At 36.3% G+C, this 19,663-nt stretch overlaps 2 protein-coding genes across 3 annotated transcripts; both read left to right on the forward strand.

The window, feature by feature from the left end:
- The first annotated feature begins 2,142 nt into the window (after positions 1-2,142).
- LOC139983454 (uncharacterized) lies at positions 2,143-4,999 on the forward strand. Of its 2 annotated transcripts, none has more exons than XM_071997006.1 (2): positions 2,143-2,375; positions 2,904-4,999. In XM_071997006.1, the coding sequence occupies exon 2, from the start codon at positions 3,057-3,059 to the stop codon at positions 3,984-3,986; it is 930 nt and encodes a 309-aa protein (XP_071853107.1). In that variant the 5' UTR covers positions 2,143-2,375; positions 2,904-3,056; the 3' UTR covers positions 3,987-4,999. The 2 variants fall into 2 exon arrangements, with proteins under 2 accessions (XP_071853107.1, XP_071853108.1); XM_071997007.1 differs by having other exon boundaries at positions 2,143-2,329.
- A 3,120-nt stretch (positions 5,000-8,119) lies between these two features.
- Positions 8,120-10,881, forward strand: LOC139983489 (uncharacterized). The gene is made up of 2 exons (XM_071997055.1): positions 8,120-8,405; positions 8,880-10,881. The coding sequence occupies exons 1-2, from the start codon at positions 8,306-8,308 to the stop codon at positions 10,367-10,369; spliced, it is 1,590 nt and encodes a 529-aa protein (XP_071853156.1). The 5' UTR covers positions 8,120-8,305; the 3' UTR covers positions 10,370-10,881.
- Positions 10,882-19,663: the final 8,782 nt, after the last annotated feature.

Here is a 19,663-nt window from a genome sequence, read left to right on the forward strand (position 1 = left end):
AGTTTCGATATTCCCCACAACAGAGTACCGTACATCGTTCTAGTCAGCATAACCATACAAATTATATTTTTATTGCGGAATGTTGCCTTCTTAGAACAAAGAACGTGGTCACGTGATCTTTGTTGCATATGCATAAGCGATTAGACAGCTACTAGATGTGTGACTTAATTTACGTAAAAGAAAATATCAGGTGAGTCCGATAAAATTTCTGAACCAATCAGCACAGTTTTCACATGAATGTAAAGCTTACAAAATATATAATCTAGAACCAATAATATTCGTAATGGCCAAGTAAGAGGGTTTGTAAGAGAAAAACGTGGAGGTTTGTTGGTTGAGGTGGTTGAGGGAATTCTCCATTGACAAACTATATTATATATAAACCGTTCCTAATGATTTATGTACTTTCACAGATTGGTTTGCAGCAAATAAGCTTCCCCTTAATATTGATAAACAAAGTATATTGTCTTCAATGCAAATAGTGTTATGGCTAACTGTGATATTGATGTCAATGGTAAACCACTGCAAAAGGTTGATTTTTTAAAATTCTTAGGTGTTCTTAAAGATTTCCAAGCTCACTTGGCGTGAGCACATTAGCCATATTTCCTCTCTTGTTGCAAAAGGCGTAGGCATCTTGTCAAAACTTAGAACGTTCCTAAGGTCTCTTTAGCAAACATACTTGACTTAATGTTGTATCATTTGGTCTGGCACAAGTAATCATTTGTTACGCAAGCTAACTATTTTACAGAAAAGAGCGATCAGACAAATTACTCTCTCTCACCCGAGGGATCACACAAACGTGTTATTTCAGTCTTTGAATTAACTGAAGCTTACTGATCAGGTCAGTCTCAATGTCCTCATTGTCATCCACGCTCACAATGCTAGGCAAGCTGATTACCTACACCCAAGACAATGTCACAACAATTTCTCTAAAAATAGCTTACATCATCGGGCCATCGCACTTTGGAATCCCCTACCTTTCACTTAAAGGCGAAGCCTTCTTTAGTTGCTTTTAGAAAAAGCTTACAAAAGCACTTCATCAACATGTACTGGAACTGCGAAATGAAACTGGGGGAGGGGAGAGGAAGGGGTAGTTTTGTTTGTTTTGTTCTTTGGTTCTCTTTTCTTATTATAAAGTTCTGTATTTTTTCAGGGAATGTCACTATACCCGACAAGCCTTATAAGGTGTTTTAGTACACTTCCTTTCACAAGTTTTGTTTCTTATCTCCTTCTTGCCATATGTCATATTTATGTTGTGATAGAAAAAAAAGTAAATAAATAAATTAAATGAAAAATACATATTTTTTTCAAATACTCAGTCCAACAACGAAACTTAAAGGCATTGAAGACTTGCCCCAAACCGCGTACGGCCATCTGCAAAAGTTAACGTTCTGTTGCTTGCAAGTGACGTTTGTTCGTGTCGCTACAAAATGCAGACAGTAATGAAATGTGATACCTTGTTATCTTTAGCTGGACCTGAGATGTCCATCGCTGTATCGTTCATACACTGTGCTGTGGGTATTGACCGCAGCTGTATGCACTGACTGTGCACTAGTGTCTAATTACCGACGGTAGCAAGCTGTGCGTGTATTATCAGGGATCGATGGTGGTGTTACACCTCATTCGAAATTAGGTCAGATTACCGGCATTAGACGTTTCTTTTTGCGCGAGTCTTCACATACTTTAATGAAAGTTGGAGTAGCTCAGCGTTGCTCTTTCCATTAAGAGAAGCTGTACACCCCAAAGTAAAGCAATCGCTATATTGCAGGGGCAAGTCGAGTACCACGGAATTCACACATTGAATCACGTACTGAAATGCCCGCCTGATAGTACGGAATAGCAAATGCAACGTTTCCATATGGGGAGTTGACATAAAAAATAGTTTCCCGAAACCGGTTGATTTTGAGATATCAAAATGTGTACATTCTGCTTGAACGCAGAGTCATAAATTTTCTTCTGTTTGATATTAGCAGTCGTATATGTTTATGACACGGATCAATTTTATCATAACTGAAGCACTTTGTTAATACAACGTTACAAAGCGTAAAGTAAAGCGGGGATAGAGTGTTAAGTACACACCATATATTTGTCACTGCCCTTTGCCTCTGCGAGGTGATAACATGTTGAATTTAAAAATAAAAGTAAACAGTTTCGTTTCTGGTGTGCAAAGAAGGCATAATATAACGATATACACCTAAGCATTGTGTGTGATTGGAACGCTGTATAACCAGCTTGATAACTGGACAAATATCGGTTGTTTCGTAAACGTGTCGAAGAAGCATTCGACGACAAGTACCGCTTAGCTTCTTAGGACACCTAACACAGTTGCATGGTGAGCAGTGGTGACATTGGCACGTCAAGCAAAAGTATTGTCCAAGGTAATGTAAACAACGTAGAATATAATGCAGTGCAATAAGTGAAACGTTCTACGTATTTACACTACACCCTCCTATACTATACTGTTACCTGGAATTATTTTAACATATTTATGTAATAGTAACTTAAACTCCAATATTTTATATCCTAGCTTAAATGTATCATAAAGTATTTGAATAACATTATATAGAGTAAACATAAAAAGTAGATATAAGTAAGGCCAACTTACTTTACACATAGAGTAAACATGTTATCTTTTCATTAATCATTCTTTCTTAACCACCAGATTTCTTTACTTATGAATTCTTTCATTACTTAATATTTGTCATGATATTAAGAGCAAGTTTCGAAACTGTATTTGCAATGTGGTCTCATGCAAGTGAAATCTTTAGTGTTTATTTTTTAAATGATTATCTCCTTCAATCTCTCTGGGAATAAGTATCAAATCACGAATGTTTTACCTCTGTAAATCAAAGAGTTGCATTGAAACGCTTCATCGTTTCTTTTGCGTTCTATTCCGTTTTACATAGAGTCGTTAATGCAGTAACATATGTTCTACATAACGCCAGATGTGCCACTTTATCAGCAATACGATTATTTGGACCACAAGAAACGAGGCGTAGGAGAGTTCCCAAAAGAGATTAGAACTGACGCCCAACAATGAACATAGACTATTTTCCAATATGGAAAAACAGTCATCTGAACCAGTCGAACAGAGAATGACTCCGGGGGCTACGCATTCTGTGCAAAATAAAGGAAAACCTGTTAATACAAACAAACTGATTGGCAGTGTCATGATCCTGCCGAATCAGCTGATCCATATTTACGACGAAAGGATCGAGAATGGATGTGTTCGGCTTGTTTGTAAGGACCCTCAAGACGTAAATGGAATGATTTGGCAATACCTGGTGCGAACCTACGATAAAACGGCTCCCGTGGTCATGTCAAATGTGACCATACGAGACAGGGAGACCAACGTTGCAGCTTTTGCCGTTGGAAAGAGAGTTTTCTTGGTGAGGTTCCATTTTCTGGGTCAAATTTATGACTCCGTTGAGTCAATTTCCTCCTTGAAGGTCGACGACGTTATTACAGGTTCTTGGATTTCTTGTATCAATGCGCATTACTCTTCCGGCAGCAAGTTAAAATTTGACCTGTTGATTTCTATCGGCGTTCAGAATGAAATAAGAGGTTGCAAGCTAACGGGAGAAGTGGTCAAGGAAATCAAACCGCGGGAGGACCTATCACTCGTTACGTCCATTGCATCGTCCGGCAATGTCATTGCCATTATCCACCGCGAATTCGATCACGTCATATTGTTGACATCCGATATCACCACCAAAGCATGTGGATCGCTCATACCTGTTAAACGTATGTCCCGTCAACGACCTGTTTCAGTGATTTGGACCGGATCGATGTGGATGGTTCTATGGGTTGGTCGAGAAAGATCAAAAGTTTGGATGATTTCTACGTACAAACAGACAGGGGAACTTCTTAAAGTAACCGTATCTTCTTCTCAAATCAGTGACGGCGACGAGCCAATAAGTCTTGCACGATTCGGCAACACTGGCTTTGTCAGCTTCAAAAACCAACCAATCAAATTGTTTCAGTTTTAGAGATCTATGTGAAAAGTTGGGCAGTGATGTGTTTTTAAGTGTCACTTAAATGATTCGGTATTTAAATTTGTTGGTATGACAACGTCCGAAGAAGAACAACTGTGATACAACGTTCGATTTCAATATGCAAATCGTACATCTGCTGGACTGAAAATGATACACGTCTATATATGCCAATGACTTCCAAATATGTAGGATTGTATTTTAGTTTTACCATGAGCATAGAAGATCAAGGTAAACGGCCCGGGTTATACTGATTTGAACTCACGTGTGCATGTTAAAAGCGAAATCTTACGGACGATTAAGAAGAAGCATATTAATAAACATTTCCTTGAACGAGAATTATTTTTTCTTCTTGTAATAAAACATTTAAAATATAAAAAAGCAGAACATAAATACACATACTCATATACCAACGACAGTAATATTCCAACGTTATTATAAATGTGAATTAATTGGGTAATTAATCATCTTTTGGGGGGCTTATATTGGGGGTTTTGCGATCCATAATCCTTGGCATTGGTTCTAACTCGAAACGATCATCGTTTTACTATACTATTATTATCACTTCTGTCTTCAGTGTAACATCATAATTAGTAATAATATCATATTATACTATTATTATCACTTCTGTCTTTAGTGTAACATCATAATTAGTAATAATATCATAAATATGATGAGATGTAATGCAAAGTAGTTATATCAAAACTATGATGAGATGGAATGTGACTCAAAACAATAAATAAAATTGAAGTATTTAAATTTACTTTCATACAAACAATTTATAATGAGTTCACAATCACAAACTATGCAAGTAAGATGTTTTTTTACAGATTATAGTTATGGGGTGATTTAATCTCCTTACCTTAACTGAATAGTATCCAATGCTTAAACTGGTCTCAACTTAACGCACTGTGCAAGGAAAGCGAAATAAAGTGTAACCAATAAAAGAGGTGTGTGAAGATGCCTTCTTCGATATTGTTGGATTTGGGAGGAGGGGGGGGGGGACTTTGAAACAAATTTACATTGCGACTTGTTAAACTCTCTTAGCTACTATTTAATCTGTAACATTGATACACAACGAGTCATAACGTACTGACATTCACCAAAATGATTGAAATATGTAATGTGATTAGTGTAACCACCCCACCCCCATCCCAGAAGTAAAATGACAATGTAAAGTAACACAAGCCATACCTGCCGGATATGAACAATCGTGAGCGCCAAATTTAGCTTTCTATTTGGTTATTGACATCACGAGTAAACGAGTGCTTGTTCCTTGCCGTAATAACAGTATGACCAGGCATTCAATACTGTTCTGTGTCCATATCAAGCTGTACACGTATACATGGAGGCGTTGTTGTCAAGCGGTTAAGGAAACGAACTGGTGAAATAAGGATTACAGGTTCGAGCTCTGGCCAGATCATTGTGTTGTGTCCTTGGGCATGGCACTTTATCTCCAGTGCCTCTCTTCACCCAGGTGTATAAATGGGGACTTGCGAAATAACTTGTAAATATAGTTGCGTGCGCCGGTTTGTGACTGCACCCTATGGGAAGTCCCCCGGGAGACACGTGGTTGTGGTGCACTGTGGTGCCCCAGGATAGTTTGATTAAATTGCGCACACTTGTGTGTAGGTGTGACAAGTAACCAATGACCAAGGCTAAGTTGTACATGCTATGGTACATAAGCGCCTTTGAACAATTTCTGTTGAATTTGGCGCTATATAAATGTCTTCTGACTGATTCATTGACATGCATACGATATAAGTAAATAAAGAATTTAGTTGTATTTCTACTACATAACAATAATCATAATCATCAAGCTTATTGAAGGAGTAAAACCTGGAAAGACCCCAAGTCGTGACGGTATTCCTGTTAAGTTCATTACAATTCCGTTTCCCATGTATTGGTCTATGAATTGGTCCACGGTTGCTTTTTATCTTAGATTTATCGTAATGTTCTGAAAGTAGCAAAAGTTGTTCCATTTATTCAAAAAGGCTGAGACAAGTTTACTTCCTTTGATTATAAAGATTCTTGATAGTGCCATAGAGAAAAGGTTGTGTACTTTTTGAAAACACAAATGATATTTAATTTAAATAATATTCATAGCAATTTTTAAATTAACTTTTACAAATTTTTTATTTACTATAAATATCATTTATTTATTCTCAACTTTCTTATGCAATTGAAATTTATGGTACAGCATGTACTCCTTCCTAAATCCTCTTCACATTTTACAAAATGTATTGTTGAAACTAATTTCAATGAGACCTAAAAGGTTTTCAATTTTTCCATTTTTCCCGCCATAAAACTGTACATGGTAAATCACAGCTTAATAAATATTTGTTTAAACATCTGACACAAACGTCTTTCCACATTTAAACAAATAATTGTCTGCAAGCTTTTCAAAAGAGTAAAAATAATATGCTAATTCATAATTCGACAGTATAGCAATACCAATACCTGTTATATAGATATATGATGTGTATATACTTATTTTTTTTCTCTTCTTTTCGCACCAACTTGTCGCCAGCTTTGTTAAACAACATTATTTTACGATTGTGTTATCGTGAATGAAGTGAACCTATTTTTTCTCTTTTTTTTGCACTAACTGGTCGCTAACTTTGTTAAACAGCATTCTTTTTTGTAGTGTGTTATCGTGAATGAAGGGAACCTATTTTTTCTATTCTTCTCTCACCAACGCACCAACTAGTCACTAGCTTTGTTAAACAGCATTCTTTTTTTCTAGTGTGTTATCGTGAATGAAGTGAACCTATTTTTCTTCTCTTTTCTTCGCACCAACTGGTCACTTGCTGTGTTAAACAGAATTATTTTTCCTAGTGTCCACCATATGCAATCATTCATCAGTTTTATTAATTATTATTTGTACTTCAGGTTTGAGTACCATATCAAAAACGCAATGAGAACTTGAACTTGTGGACCGATATGAACGCATTTGTTATCGGTGACATGATTTCAGTGAATGATTGCATTGGGTTTGATAGGTTTCAACTCTTGAAAAAAGTCTTTCCTTATATGGTAACGCTATACGTCTAAGGAAGATCCCGAAATACTACGATTTTAACTTGAAACCCCATTGCTACAACACACCAACATATCAGAACAGGAACATACAGCGTTGCAATCAGATTGCGTTATATAGTGTACGAAGACAACCAAAGCTCTTGGTGGTGGCAAAGGATTACCAAAATCTTTTTAGACTGTACAGATAGTTTAGATGTCATTTCCAGGTGACTGGCTCAGAGATGGAAAAAAGGATTTCAAGATCAATCCACTACATGAGTTGTAAGAGGTGAGTGATCATTTTCACCAACAGTTATATGGTCTATTTTGGACACAGAGCGTTTATAATATTGACTGTCGCGTGATCCTATAAACAGAGTGTAATCCAAAGATTCACAATGTTGCATTCAACATTCTGTCCCACTAGAGGTTAAGTTGCAACAATTACAGGGTTCGGTTATATCAAAAATAGTTAAGTAAAAACTGTCTTCGATTTTATTCAACAATATTTGTGCATACTATTACTTTATGTACAAACTCCCATAGCGTTCCATGCAAAACAGTAGCAATACAAGTATCCAGGCACACATGGAAGCATTGTTTAGGGAGTTTTTTGGGGGTTCACGAAGTATTCGATAGGTACATTTCCGTTTTACGTGTGACTCACATTGAAATAAACTGCTAAATCCCTTTGGAAACAGCCTATTGCGCTACAACATCACGTTGATTGCCCAATAATTTGCTAGAACCAAACTTCCCCTTTCTGAAATCTACACGATATATTTGCAAATCATGCAGTATGCAATCATGGGTCCGTGCCTAGTCACCTGTGGGAGAGGCAGGACGACGGGGGGGGGGGGGGCGTGCAATCCAGGAATGATAAAAACAGTTCCCGAGGACTACCCTCTTTTTTGTTGCCCCATAAGCCTTCGGAAGCGCTCTCGTTGGTTCACTACAGTCGGTCTCAACTAGGTCAGTCGTCGCACATGTAGCCAATCAGAATCGACATCGGTCTCTACATCTTGTATAATGATTATTTTCTTGAAAATATGGGAACTGTATTCATACTCTAGTTAATTAATATTCATTTTCCGTACAGAAAATGGCCACGTCATATATTTATAATGAGCTTCAAAACATTTATGAGTATATTCAGTCTCTTATACAAAAGAACAAAGAACTTTCGACTGCAGATGTTTAGCAATTGGTTCGGAGTATCAAAAGATTTACTGTTCAACACAAGAATGAGGTAAAGACTGGATACGACATGATTAAGGAACCGGAAAAAACAAACCATGAAACTGTTGATCGATTTGTTAAAAGACCATAACTGGACAATACCTGCTAATCTGTTGATCGCCTATCGAGATAACTATTCGACATCAACGAAAGCAGGTAACCAGACATTAATTTATTTTTGTTTCTTATTCTTTGATAAAATGTTTGTATCTTTTCGTGTAAACACATGAAATAAATTTAAAAAAATGCTTGCATGTAAAACAAACACAAGATTGTTTTACCATGATATCCCACAAGGCACTCAATATGCAATTCACTTGCATAATAAAAGTAAAGCAATCTTTTACAATACTAGTTTCCTTTCGGGATAGTTGTACCCTGTTATACGGTATATTTAATAACGTTTTGGAAGGCACATCTTTAGTTCAATCCTTGCTCGGGAACAACCAACTTTTTGGTGTTATCCCAGTTCGGTATTTTAGTGAACGTATCCTGCAGTCTGTTCCAGTAGTTGTTTGGTTTATCGATGGTTACTTTCATACTATCGTCTGCAGTCATATTTTAAAATCTTTAGTCATCCATGGAAATATGAAATGACTTGCGATTCATACATTGATTTCTGTTCGACAGATGGTCCATGTGACTTCACAGAAGTATGTAAAAGACATGAAGCATTTCGCATCGATTATTTCTGTACAATTTGTGCTGAATGCATATGTCTAAGATGTCTTGTGGACGCTCACATTGAACATGATGTCATCAAATGTTCCAAATACGCGAGTCACGCAAAAGAATTGCGAAAACAAATCGACGACATCGCGGCCAAAAACGATAGGTGTAAAGACATGGACAACTATTACAATACTCTACAGGAGAAAGTAGTCCAAAGTTACAACAAGATATGTGGGAAGATAACGGACGATCTGTTGGCGAAATTAAGGGTGATAGACCAACATCGGTTGGCAGAGAAAGTCAAAATGGATCGCACCAGCAACGTTTTGAAAGGCAAGGCAGTCGATCTCAAGGAAAACCTTGATTCGATGTATGTTTCTGCGGGAAAAAACAATGAAGTATGGAATAATTTGAACAGTTTAAAACAAAGAATAAACAGTTTGGAGAAATCGACCAAAGAATCCACAGTTTCTGCAGAATACAAGAAGGTATTATTTATTTCGGCATCGGAAGCATCATCTTTCACCATTGGTAGAATGATAAAAGGTTCGACTGTGGGTGCTAACTGGATACGACAAGCTCCAGACCAATTTGTTCGTGTATTCGACGAACGAAAAAGTTATGGCCGTATCCGCTTCATTTGTACCGATTCCAAACAGTTGGACACATTTTTTGGGGACTTTCCAATAATGGACAGTTCCTCAACAAAGCTGGTCATGTCGCACAGCTGCATACCTATTAACGGACACAAATATATGTTATTGGCGTGGAAGAAGATAATCATGATTGAGTTGATAATGAGCAAAATCAACGGTGCTGGACAACCTCACGAAGAAGTCAAATCGCACAAAATCATCGATATTGAATGTCCACGAGATGATTCACACATCATAGGAATTAATGCCCACCGACCATACGATGAAGATTGCAGTGAATACCTGGTTGCGTTTAGTAACTGCCTCATGCTATATGAGTACAACATTGATGAAATTAAGCCCCGTCGCATTATAGACTGTGGTAGTGAGCTTGGCAAACGTGTAAGCGGCTTTTTTGACATTGCCTACAGAGAAGCACTTTATATAGTGATCGAGTCTCCAACCCAAACAGTGACGCTGCTAAAAAGTGATGAAGCCAGTAGAATTGTTCCTCCAAAACCGATTCGTTTGACGGAAGTGAAGAATTTAATTCATCCCAAAGGTATGCAGCCCCTTATTGTGTACCCGAGCTGTAAGAAGTGGTTGCTATTATGGCAAACCATCTCTGCAACAGACCAACCTATCTCTCTCAACGTCGGTACGTTCGATATGGATAAAGAAGGAAGTTTCACTTCGTGTTGGGAAGGGCAGTGTCCTAATAGTGTTGTACCTGTTGGAGTATGCCGATATCAAGAACAGGCGCTTATTTGCTTTTCTAACGATGACGTAGTCAACTTCAATCTTCCGCCGTAAAGAATGTTCATGATATGCCCCAGATGATGTGCAAAATTTTGATGATTGTCGAACACAACACAGTGAAGTCAAATTAGTAGGAGACCAAACTCCACAATATGGGTTTTGTACTTTGGTTCAGCGTGTGACCTACACGATCAGAAAAGTTTGCATTCCTCCCTGCCAATTAAAGTATCGCATCAAGGTGTGCGTACTACTTTAGGCGTAATGTATCACGTAGGAAAATTTGCAAGCAGTTGCAGAGAACCTATTACTTACGATCCGTTGCATAAGTGAATTTCCTTCAAAGTAGCCCTTGATATTAAGCTATGATTCTGTACGCCATTCTTATTGGTACTAAAAGAGTGTTAGAATATCACGTATGTATATAGGTATTCATTTCACTTCCATTACTCAGAAAAAAAGTATTCACATCATTTTCAGTATAACTATATTATACCCATCATCAATTTTCTGTTTTATGCTTTTACAATATTTGTGTTATTGTTCTATAGTTTCTCATACTTACTCATATTTAAATATTGACTATGTTTAAACCTGTTGTCTTTGTTTAAAACTACTTTACTATTTACATATTTCTGATTTTTTTGTTGGACTATATGCCTTAAGGGCTTGTAATTATCGTATAGTACGGATGTTTTTCATATTGTTGCTTTAGGCTTTTACATGTTGTGCCTTATTAGCTCTATATATTTAATACTTAGGTTTTGATTACTTTTTGTGTTTAGGTATCGTTCGATACTGGTGTCAAACGCCTACAGTGAAATTACGACCTTACCGGTTTCGAACCTCTGGACATACAATCAGCGTCCATAGCCTAATTGGTTAGGGTGTCCACGTACAAAGCGAGAAGCCCGGGTTCGCATCCCGGTTCCAATCCCGGATATATATATATATATATATATATATATATATATATATATATATATATATATATATATATATATCTATATTTATATATATATATATATATATATATATATATATATATATAACAAGGAAGAATCAGGACTATGTATACATATTCCAGAATAGAAGAATATTCCAGAATAGAATTAATGTTACTTATTACCACATGCAAGTTTATATATCTTGAGTCAAAATTTAATTCTGTTGAGGTAGGTAGAATAAATTAGCGAAAACTTGACATCCTATTATCAGTCATTGTATACTTGCGTTTCACTTTCATTTGGCACGAGAAATACGACATTACCATATGCGCCCTCTATTTATCTGCATTGGAAGATCAGTTTCCATCCATCCTCTCTCAATTCATAACACGCCCTCCATTCTACAAGACGATGACATATATGTATGTTGAAGGGTTATGCATAAATAAGTTCCTGGTCGATCCTTGCGAAATTGAGACTGTAGACTCTAATTCTTAGGATTTAGTGTCGGGTTGGACCACTGTCAATAAATAATTATAACTGACTTTAATTATAAACCTTGCCAAGTGGTATTTTCTCTGCTACCAGTTTAATAGAACTTTTAGTTCGAACCATTTAGCTCTAACAAGTCCCTTCATAGATCAGAACCATTTGTGTTCTACCTTAATATATATATATATATATATATATATATATATATATATATATATATATATATATATATATATATATATATACATATATATACATATATATATATATCTTTCAATGCTGGTTCTCTGTTATCTGAGGAACGGGCTGTTCTGGCAATGCAATCACTTATATTCGAAATAAGACATTGGATGATCAGCAATAGGCTAATGATCAATGATTCTAAGACTGAGTTTCTTTTAATTGGGACTCGCCAACAAGTTGCTAAGACTCGGGTTCAGTTGATAAAAGTAGGTAACGTGGATATTAAGCCATGTGATAGTGCAAAAAATCTTGGGGTTTATCTTGACAGCAACATGTCAATGGACATTCATATTGGAAAAGTTTGCTCAAGGGCATACCATGGACTCTATAATATTCGTCAGATCAGAAAATTCCTGGATGAGGACTGTACTAAAACTCTTATTAATGCTTTTGTAATTAGTCACATCGACTACTGTAATGCACTCTTGATTGGTTTACCTGATTATAAGCTTCGTAGAGTTCAAATGGTACTTAATGGAGCGGCTCGTTTGATTTACGCTCTTCCTAAATTTTGTCATATTACTTTTACTTTACAATCTCTTCATTGGTTACCTGTACAGCAACGCATTGAATTTAAACTAATCTTGCAAGTATTTAAATGTTTAAAGGTCTTGCACCTAAGTATTTATGTGATATGATCTCGGTGAAGTCTAGTTGTTACTCTTTGCGCTCACATTCTCGAATCACACTGCATGTTCCTTGTATCAATCATAATACATTAGGCAATAGGGCTTTTGCCTACAAAGGACCTCGGTTGTGGAATTCACTTCCTGTGGAATTGATGCGTATCGACTCCTTGACCCTAGATGCTTTCAAGATAAAGTTAAAAACATATCTGTTTAAGCTTGCTTATTCTGATTGACCCGACTGGTTGGCTTTTTCCTTGTTAAGCGCTTTTGAATGTTTTGTACAAAATTAGCGCTATATAAATGCATTTATTATTATTATTATATATATATATACATATATATATATATATATACATATATATATATATATATATATACATATATATATATATATATATACATATATACATATATATATATATATATATATATATATATATATATATATATATATATATATATATTGTCTTTACCCTCTCTGAAGAAGGGGAAGGCTTCATAAAACAACATTAACAACTCGTTACAATCCGTTCGGATTTAAATACTACATATGAAATGCGTAATTGCATAATTTAACACTTAGATGCTGTTCTTACTACATATTATGTAGTATTTAACGAGCTTGGAAAACATGATAAAGAAAACAATCATGACGACTACAAAAAATGGGACTTCTTTTTCCGAGGAGCACTTGTAAATTCTTCACATTCTGGTACCAATCTTCCTAGATCAATCCCTACATGTATGGTTTGATATTGGCTAGGCTATTTGAACGTTTCCCATTTTCAGGAATTTATTTTAATTTTAAAACCCCTTAACAAAAGTATGTTTGGTAACTATTAGTTTGTTAAGCATGCTCACCATTGCATCCATGGTTATGGTCTGTTAGTTTACAAATCAATGTAGATTACATATATTTCTCATAGTTATAACAGCCTTTATGCACATCAACATTATCAGCACAATCTCTCTACTGGAATAAATGCAGCGTATAGTTCAAAGTGACAGTTTGGCCTTTGAGCTATGTTGGTTACGCCATCTTTTAGATCTGTAACCAAGCAGAAAAACATCATTTGATCATTTTTAGTCTGAACATATTTTTTTTCCCAGGCTACATATTGGCATGTTTGCTATTATGTTTCACGTGTACGCAAAAGCACGCCAAGTCTCCTATACAATATTCAAGAAAACATATCACGTGTATAGATCAAACAAAAATCGAGAAATATGTCGAGATATGCTGATGCGATACTAGTAAACCCCCAATATAGGCGGCCAAATTTATCCTACCGTAATAACTGTAATGTAATTGAAAGTGCATTCATCGCTAGAATGATTTCAATAACAAATTATATAGACCTGATATTCCAGACGGATATAAACGGATATTTCCACGAAGTGGTACTTATCGTCTGCACGTTGCCAAGGTTTTCCGCCATACCCACATCAAAATTAATCATGGCCAATTACTTCTCCAGTGTATGACTTCCTGTAGTAATGGTTACTTGGACATTCACACCTATTGAACGAGCTTAACCTAGAAACTTGTCCTTAAAATTCCTATACTTAGTTCTTAAAGAAATGTTTTCTGAACGAGATATTCTCCGTCCCAACTAATCTTTACCTTCTAAATTTACACGGTAAAACATTAACAAAACTATTTTTTTTATGTTTTATTGTGAAATATGAATTCAATTAACAATTAACAATTGTGTGTGGCGAAAAATGAAGGATGCTATCCAAAAACAAATGTTTACAAAACAAATGGATATGTTGAAGTTGTCTCAAGCAAAATATACGTGTTGCTACACGATTATAATCCAAAGTGGGGGTTAATCGAACCTTCGCCAAAGTTAAACGTACTTTGTTTGTTTTCCTCAAAATCGAGTTGCAGTGTACAATCTGCGATTAAAGCCTGTTTGTTATCCTCAAGTTTAACTATATTTACGATTTTCCTTTACAGAATTACAAAATGATTGCGTTGGCGAGTTTTGTTGTTGAGACTATTTAGGGATAACGCTCTGCTTGAATGCGTATAACCATTTGGGTGAACTATTGGCTGTACAAGTCATTCAAACTACCAACTATTTTTTGAACAAGCAGCAAGTTTTTAAATAACTATAAATATATATATATATATATGTATTACTATATATATAATTTATTTTACAAAGCGCTGTACAAATGTAACACAAAACGTTGACTAACTTTTGTTGCACCGGATTCGACCCTCGAGGACATTTTCTGTGGCCTTTGAGGTTTTCTAAATCATACAAATGCCGCGCGCACAACCATGGAGCAGGAGAAATCATGAAATATGTAAACTTTAGGGGTGTATTTACAGCGTCTTATAGGACTATTTCTATTCTGATAGGATTCACACGCACACGTAGAATTCCTGTGGAAATAATTTTACCCCAAAAGAAGAAATAAATTGAGGTGGGATTTCTTCGCCAAGCAAACTTCAGCATAGTGACCGAGATGCTTTCAGTATTTGGATATGTCGTTGGTACATAACATATTTGCCTGGTTAACTACCTTGTCAAAAAGTATCACGAATTTCTGATAAAAATCAAACGTACGATGCTTCAGTACAATGACAATGTATATATTTTTATACATATATATATATAGTCTGTATCAAAAGTGGTTACAATTTTACAGGTAATAAAAGATGGGCAATCATGTAACAACAATATACAAATATGAGCAGACTGGAATGTTTTCACACCTTGATGACAAACAGCCAAATGAGTAGAACAAAGGAGTGGATCAATAGTGTCATACCTAATGACATTGACTGTTACAGTAGTTCCAAATGGTTCGATTGTTTTCCCTCAAACTTTATCTGTAGAACATATAGTGTGCTCCTTAAAGGAATTTTTTGTTTGGGTATATGGGTATATTTCATTGCCACATTCCTAGTTCGGGGATTTTTCATTCTATGATTCAGGAGAAGTGAATCTTTGATCCTCACGCCAACTTAATCTAATATATTTTGAACAGGGGAAAACGATGAACGCTGTGACGTCATCGCGGCACTTCCTTTCGGGGGCTGCAGGGACGCTACCATTAACAAGCTACACTCTACCGAAGAAAGTTTAAATTTCTGAAAGTAAAATAGCGATTTAGATGGAAATTTAATGTGAAGTTGCAAGCTAGCAATCTTTTGGAGATATAAAACGTTCCATAATTCCCTAATGTTCAGATATTTGTTATTTGAGCGATTGTTTGAATCACAACCGTACGCGAAGTCTGTATACATTCCTGTGTATTGTATCAAGGCCAACTAAATGTGAGATCTGATAGAGTCTGACCAATGCGCAGCACTGACGTCACGTCTCGACGTAAGTCAGTTGTAGATTCGAATTTCTAGAGGGACGGGCCAACATTTCAAGCACTCTATCGCAGAAACTGAAATTTATCACAGGGCAAGGCTTAGGGGCGATACAAAGACAACAAAAATGATACGACCAAAAGGACTGGATCCCACTTTTCACTAAAAAAAATCCTTTAAAGGTCTGCTGTATAGACCCCAACTATAGCACACTATCATGGAAAATGTTCTTGACATTACGTAATCGACTTGCCTTGTTCGTAAAATGACCTCTCTTTACCATTTAGTCTGCAACGTCTGCCACATATTTTTTATCTTGTATGAGGTCTTTGCGTGAACGCTGTGTGATTAACTACACTGTAGACATGAACATAGTTCCACACAGTTTCTAGCCTAAAGGTGTTAAGAAGCTATGTAGGCTAATTGTTGAGCCTGAGGTCGATTTACGACCGTGGCAGGTCGATTACTCATCACAAAACTTTCCTAGCTATAGCGTGCTGTAATTGGAGCCAATAAAGCAGGTCTTTAAAGCCTTCATTCAAACGTTAAATGTGTATGTATATGTCAAGTAGATTGTGCAAGATTTACCGGTTATCTTTTATGAAGGCTCTGACATTTGTCATTTGAGACTCGAATCTTCAATAATTTTGAACTTATGATATGATAACCATAAAGTAAAGGTCAAATATATCAATTGTAATAATCTGATACCTTCGAATAACAACGAGCTGAGACACTTCCTGTTTGTCGTTCGTGACTTTGCATCATACCGGTGAAGTCATTGCTTGTGTGATCTTTGGCATGGTACCTAACCATTCATTGTATAATAGAGCTGGTTCTACAAAGTAACAAAAAGCTATTTAAATGTGTACTTGCCCCCAAGTTTAAGCGTGCCGGAATTTCCATCAGTACTTTTTGGCAGGCTCTCAGTGACTCTTTTCATTATTGGCAAACATTGAGGATGGCAGTCAAAGTCCGTTTGAGGTTTCTTGACTTTCTGACATATGTGATAGCAATGTTGATAACCTTTAAATGCAAGACAGCAGTGGCTATCATAGGACATGTAAACTGCTACATTTCACCGAAATCGTAACAGAGAGGTACCACTCTAAAAACAAAAGAGTGAATGTTTTACTCTTATGGATTGAATTGTCACTCTCTTTAAGAGTGTAGTGAGTGATCACTCTATGACGAGTGAAATTCACTCTTTTAAAAGAGAGAGAATGTTCATTCCTTAAAAGAGTGAGAATGTTCACTCTAAAGGAGTGGGTTTTGTCACTCTACAAAAGTGAGTGAGAATGTTCACTCAAAAAAAGAGTTAATGATATTTTACCGCTGATTTTAAAGAATGGGATTGGCTCACTAAAATGAGTTTGTGACTCAACAGAAAGGCCCAATCTATTCATAGAAATATGGCCATAGTCTGAACTATTAAGCGGTAACAGTCGTTTCGGTCGTCCACGATCGCTGATAAGATGTCAACGTAGTGCATTGAATTCAACTTTACATGACCTTTAAATTTAACCTTTAACCTTTATTAAGTATATAGTATCTACTATTGATTCCATAACTACTTAGAGACTATAGCCATATTTCTGTGAATAGATTGGGCCTTTTTGATGAGTCACAAATTCATTTTAGTGAGCCAATCCCATCCTCAAAATCAGCGGTAAGATATAATTAAAACTGTAAGACAAAATGTAGGTGACAAAATCAGGAAGAAGCGACTGCGATTCGAAATATAGTATATGCTGCTGGAGACGTGGGAGTCATAACCTCGCTCAGCCCTTGCGAAAATCATAATCACTACCCGTGAAGTGAGATGTCCACCCGAGACGCTTAACTGTCTTCACAACACAGTATAACATATTCACATCATGATCTACAAAACCTTTTCAATTTTAATTGACACTAAAATCAAATAAGAAGGAAAACTTAAAATGATACTTTGTGCATGTGACTCGATGTTTTCGTATCATGGGGTTAATTTAATGAACATCATTTTTTTTTTGCCTTCTCTGAGTCCCCGATATTTCTCTCCTCTTGGGATATTGGTAATATATACGTCTTGCCTTAACAACTGAAATTGCAGCATGAACTACTGCTCCTTCTATTTTGCCATTGGCGATTTGCATGAATGCGATAAATCATTTTATAACGGTACTTTTGACCGTTGGAGTTTACAGATTATATTTAACCACAAATAAAGCTCATTTTCGATCGATGAGAATCTCCGACTCCATGAGGACTACATGTAAGAGCTACATGTGATTTGCAATAGCATTCTTACCTACCTAACTAACTAACTAACTAACCTAGCAAAGAAATACTCAACAAATTTCATGTGGTTAACTACAGGGGGCCCAACCACCTTTGTACTTGAGGCAAAAGTGTTACCATGGATTTTAGTAAGAAAGAGATCCACACATACTAACTTGATGCTATTGAGGTCATTATCACAGCCATATACTTCGAAATACGTGTCGTTTATAACCAGGCCGAGATGTAGATCCTAACAACTCCCTGGTTTAACTTTTAAGTTAAATGTCGGAGTTTCTATGACGCAACATTTGTGCCGAACAAATCTGCCGGATATCTCGGTCAAAATGTGTAAAAGAAAAATACTTAAGCAATACATCATACATATAGGCCTATATATATATATATGTTTTTTGAAAGTTGGACACGTGTGAGTCTCTCAAAATAGAAACCTAGAGTTGGGAAACACCTGCGTAATACACTCTCTCTACCCTTTAAATAAGTCAGGGCCAACTACTGATATTGGCCTAGACAGGACCATTTGACCCTTAATCTATTGTAATGCAAACATTTTTGGAATTACTTCCCTTGGACGACGGGATATTGATTGTTAATCTAGGGATACATTATGACACCCACCAATCTGTCTGGAAGAAAGGTCAGCCGTCAATCTAACGGAGAATGAAATTTACTCTAATTTCAATTCCGTGAAGATTGCAAGATATGGTTCGTCTTCGGTCAGTTTGGTGTTGTTTACATTTAAGCCCAATACCAGTGTGAAGGTTCTCACCAAACCCTAACTCATGAATACTATTATAACCAGACGTTCCTTGTACATGTAGTGAAGGTACGAGTTTTGTGATGTTCGATAAACCCTGTTAAATCTCATTGAAGGACACAACGCTATTGATAGAGAGACGACGTTTTTTTGTGGACGAAGTGAATCAAAATCTTGACATCTTTGACATTAATTTATATATATATGTATAAGTATATGCAAATGTGTTTTATATGTGTATAAAAAAGCGTACAATGGACTGACGACGTCCCGCATTGATTTCAAACCTACAATCAGTGTCCATGTTCTAATTGGTTAGGGTGCCCGCATATAAAATCGGGAGGCCGATTTCCAATCCCGGTGTAGGCTGAACGTTTGTCACTGTTCTGGATTATGAACTCATTACAGACCACCAACTAAGCGAATGCAATTATAGAGTAAAAGAACAATACCCCCTTAAGGGGAAATGCAGGGATGTCGGGGTTTTGTACCAGGCAAGTATATCACAGCCCAAAACAGCGGTGATACACAAACGTACATTGCGATTTGTGCTATTGAATTTAAGAGACGGTACAACAACCATGAAAGCTCATTCACATACCAACACAAAAGGAACGAAACTGAAATTAGCAAACAGATCTGAACACTCCAGGACAGACAATACAA

This window comes from Apostichopus japonicus, chromosome 16 (genome assembly GCF_037975245.1).
Source record: "Apostichopus japonicus isolate 1M-3 chromosome 16, ASM3797524v1, whole genome shotgun sequence".
NCBI lineage: Eukaryota > Metazoa > Echinodermata > Holothuroidea > Aspidochirotida > Stichopodidae > Apostichopus > Apostichopus japonicus.

Coding starts and splice junctions, on each gene's coding strand:
- LOC139983489 (XM_071997055.1), top strand. CDS start 8,306: ATGAAACTGTTGATCGATTTGTTAAAAGACCATAACTGGACAATACCT. Junction 8,406..8,879: donor TTCGACATCAACGAAAGCAG/GTAACCAGACAT, acceptor TCTGTTCGACAG/ATGGTCCATGTGACTTCACA.
- LOC139983454 (XM_071997006.1), top strand. CDS start 3,057: ATGGAAAAACAGTCATCTGAACCAGTCGAACAGAGAATGACTCCGGGG.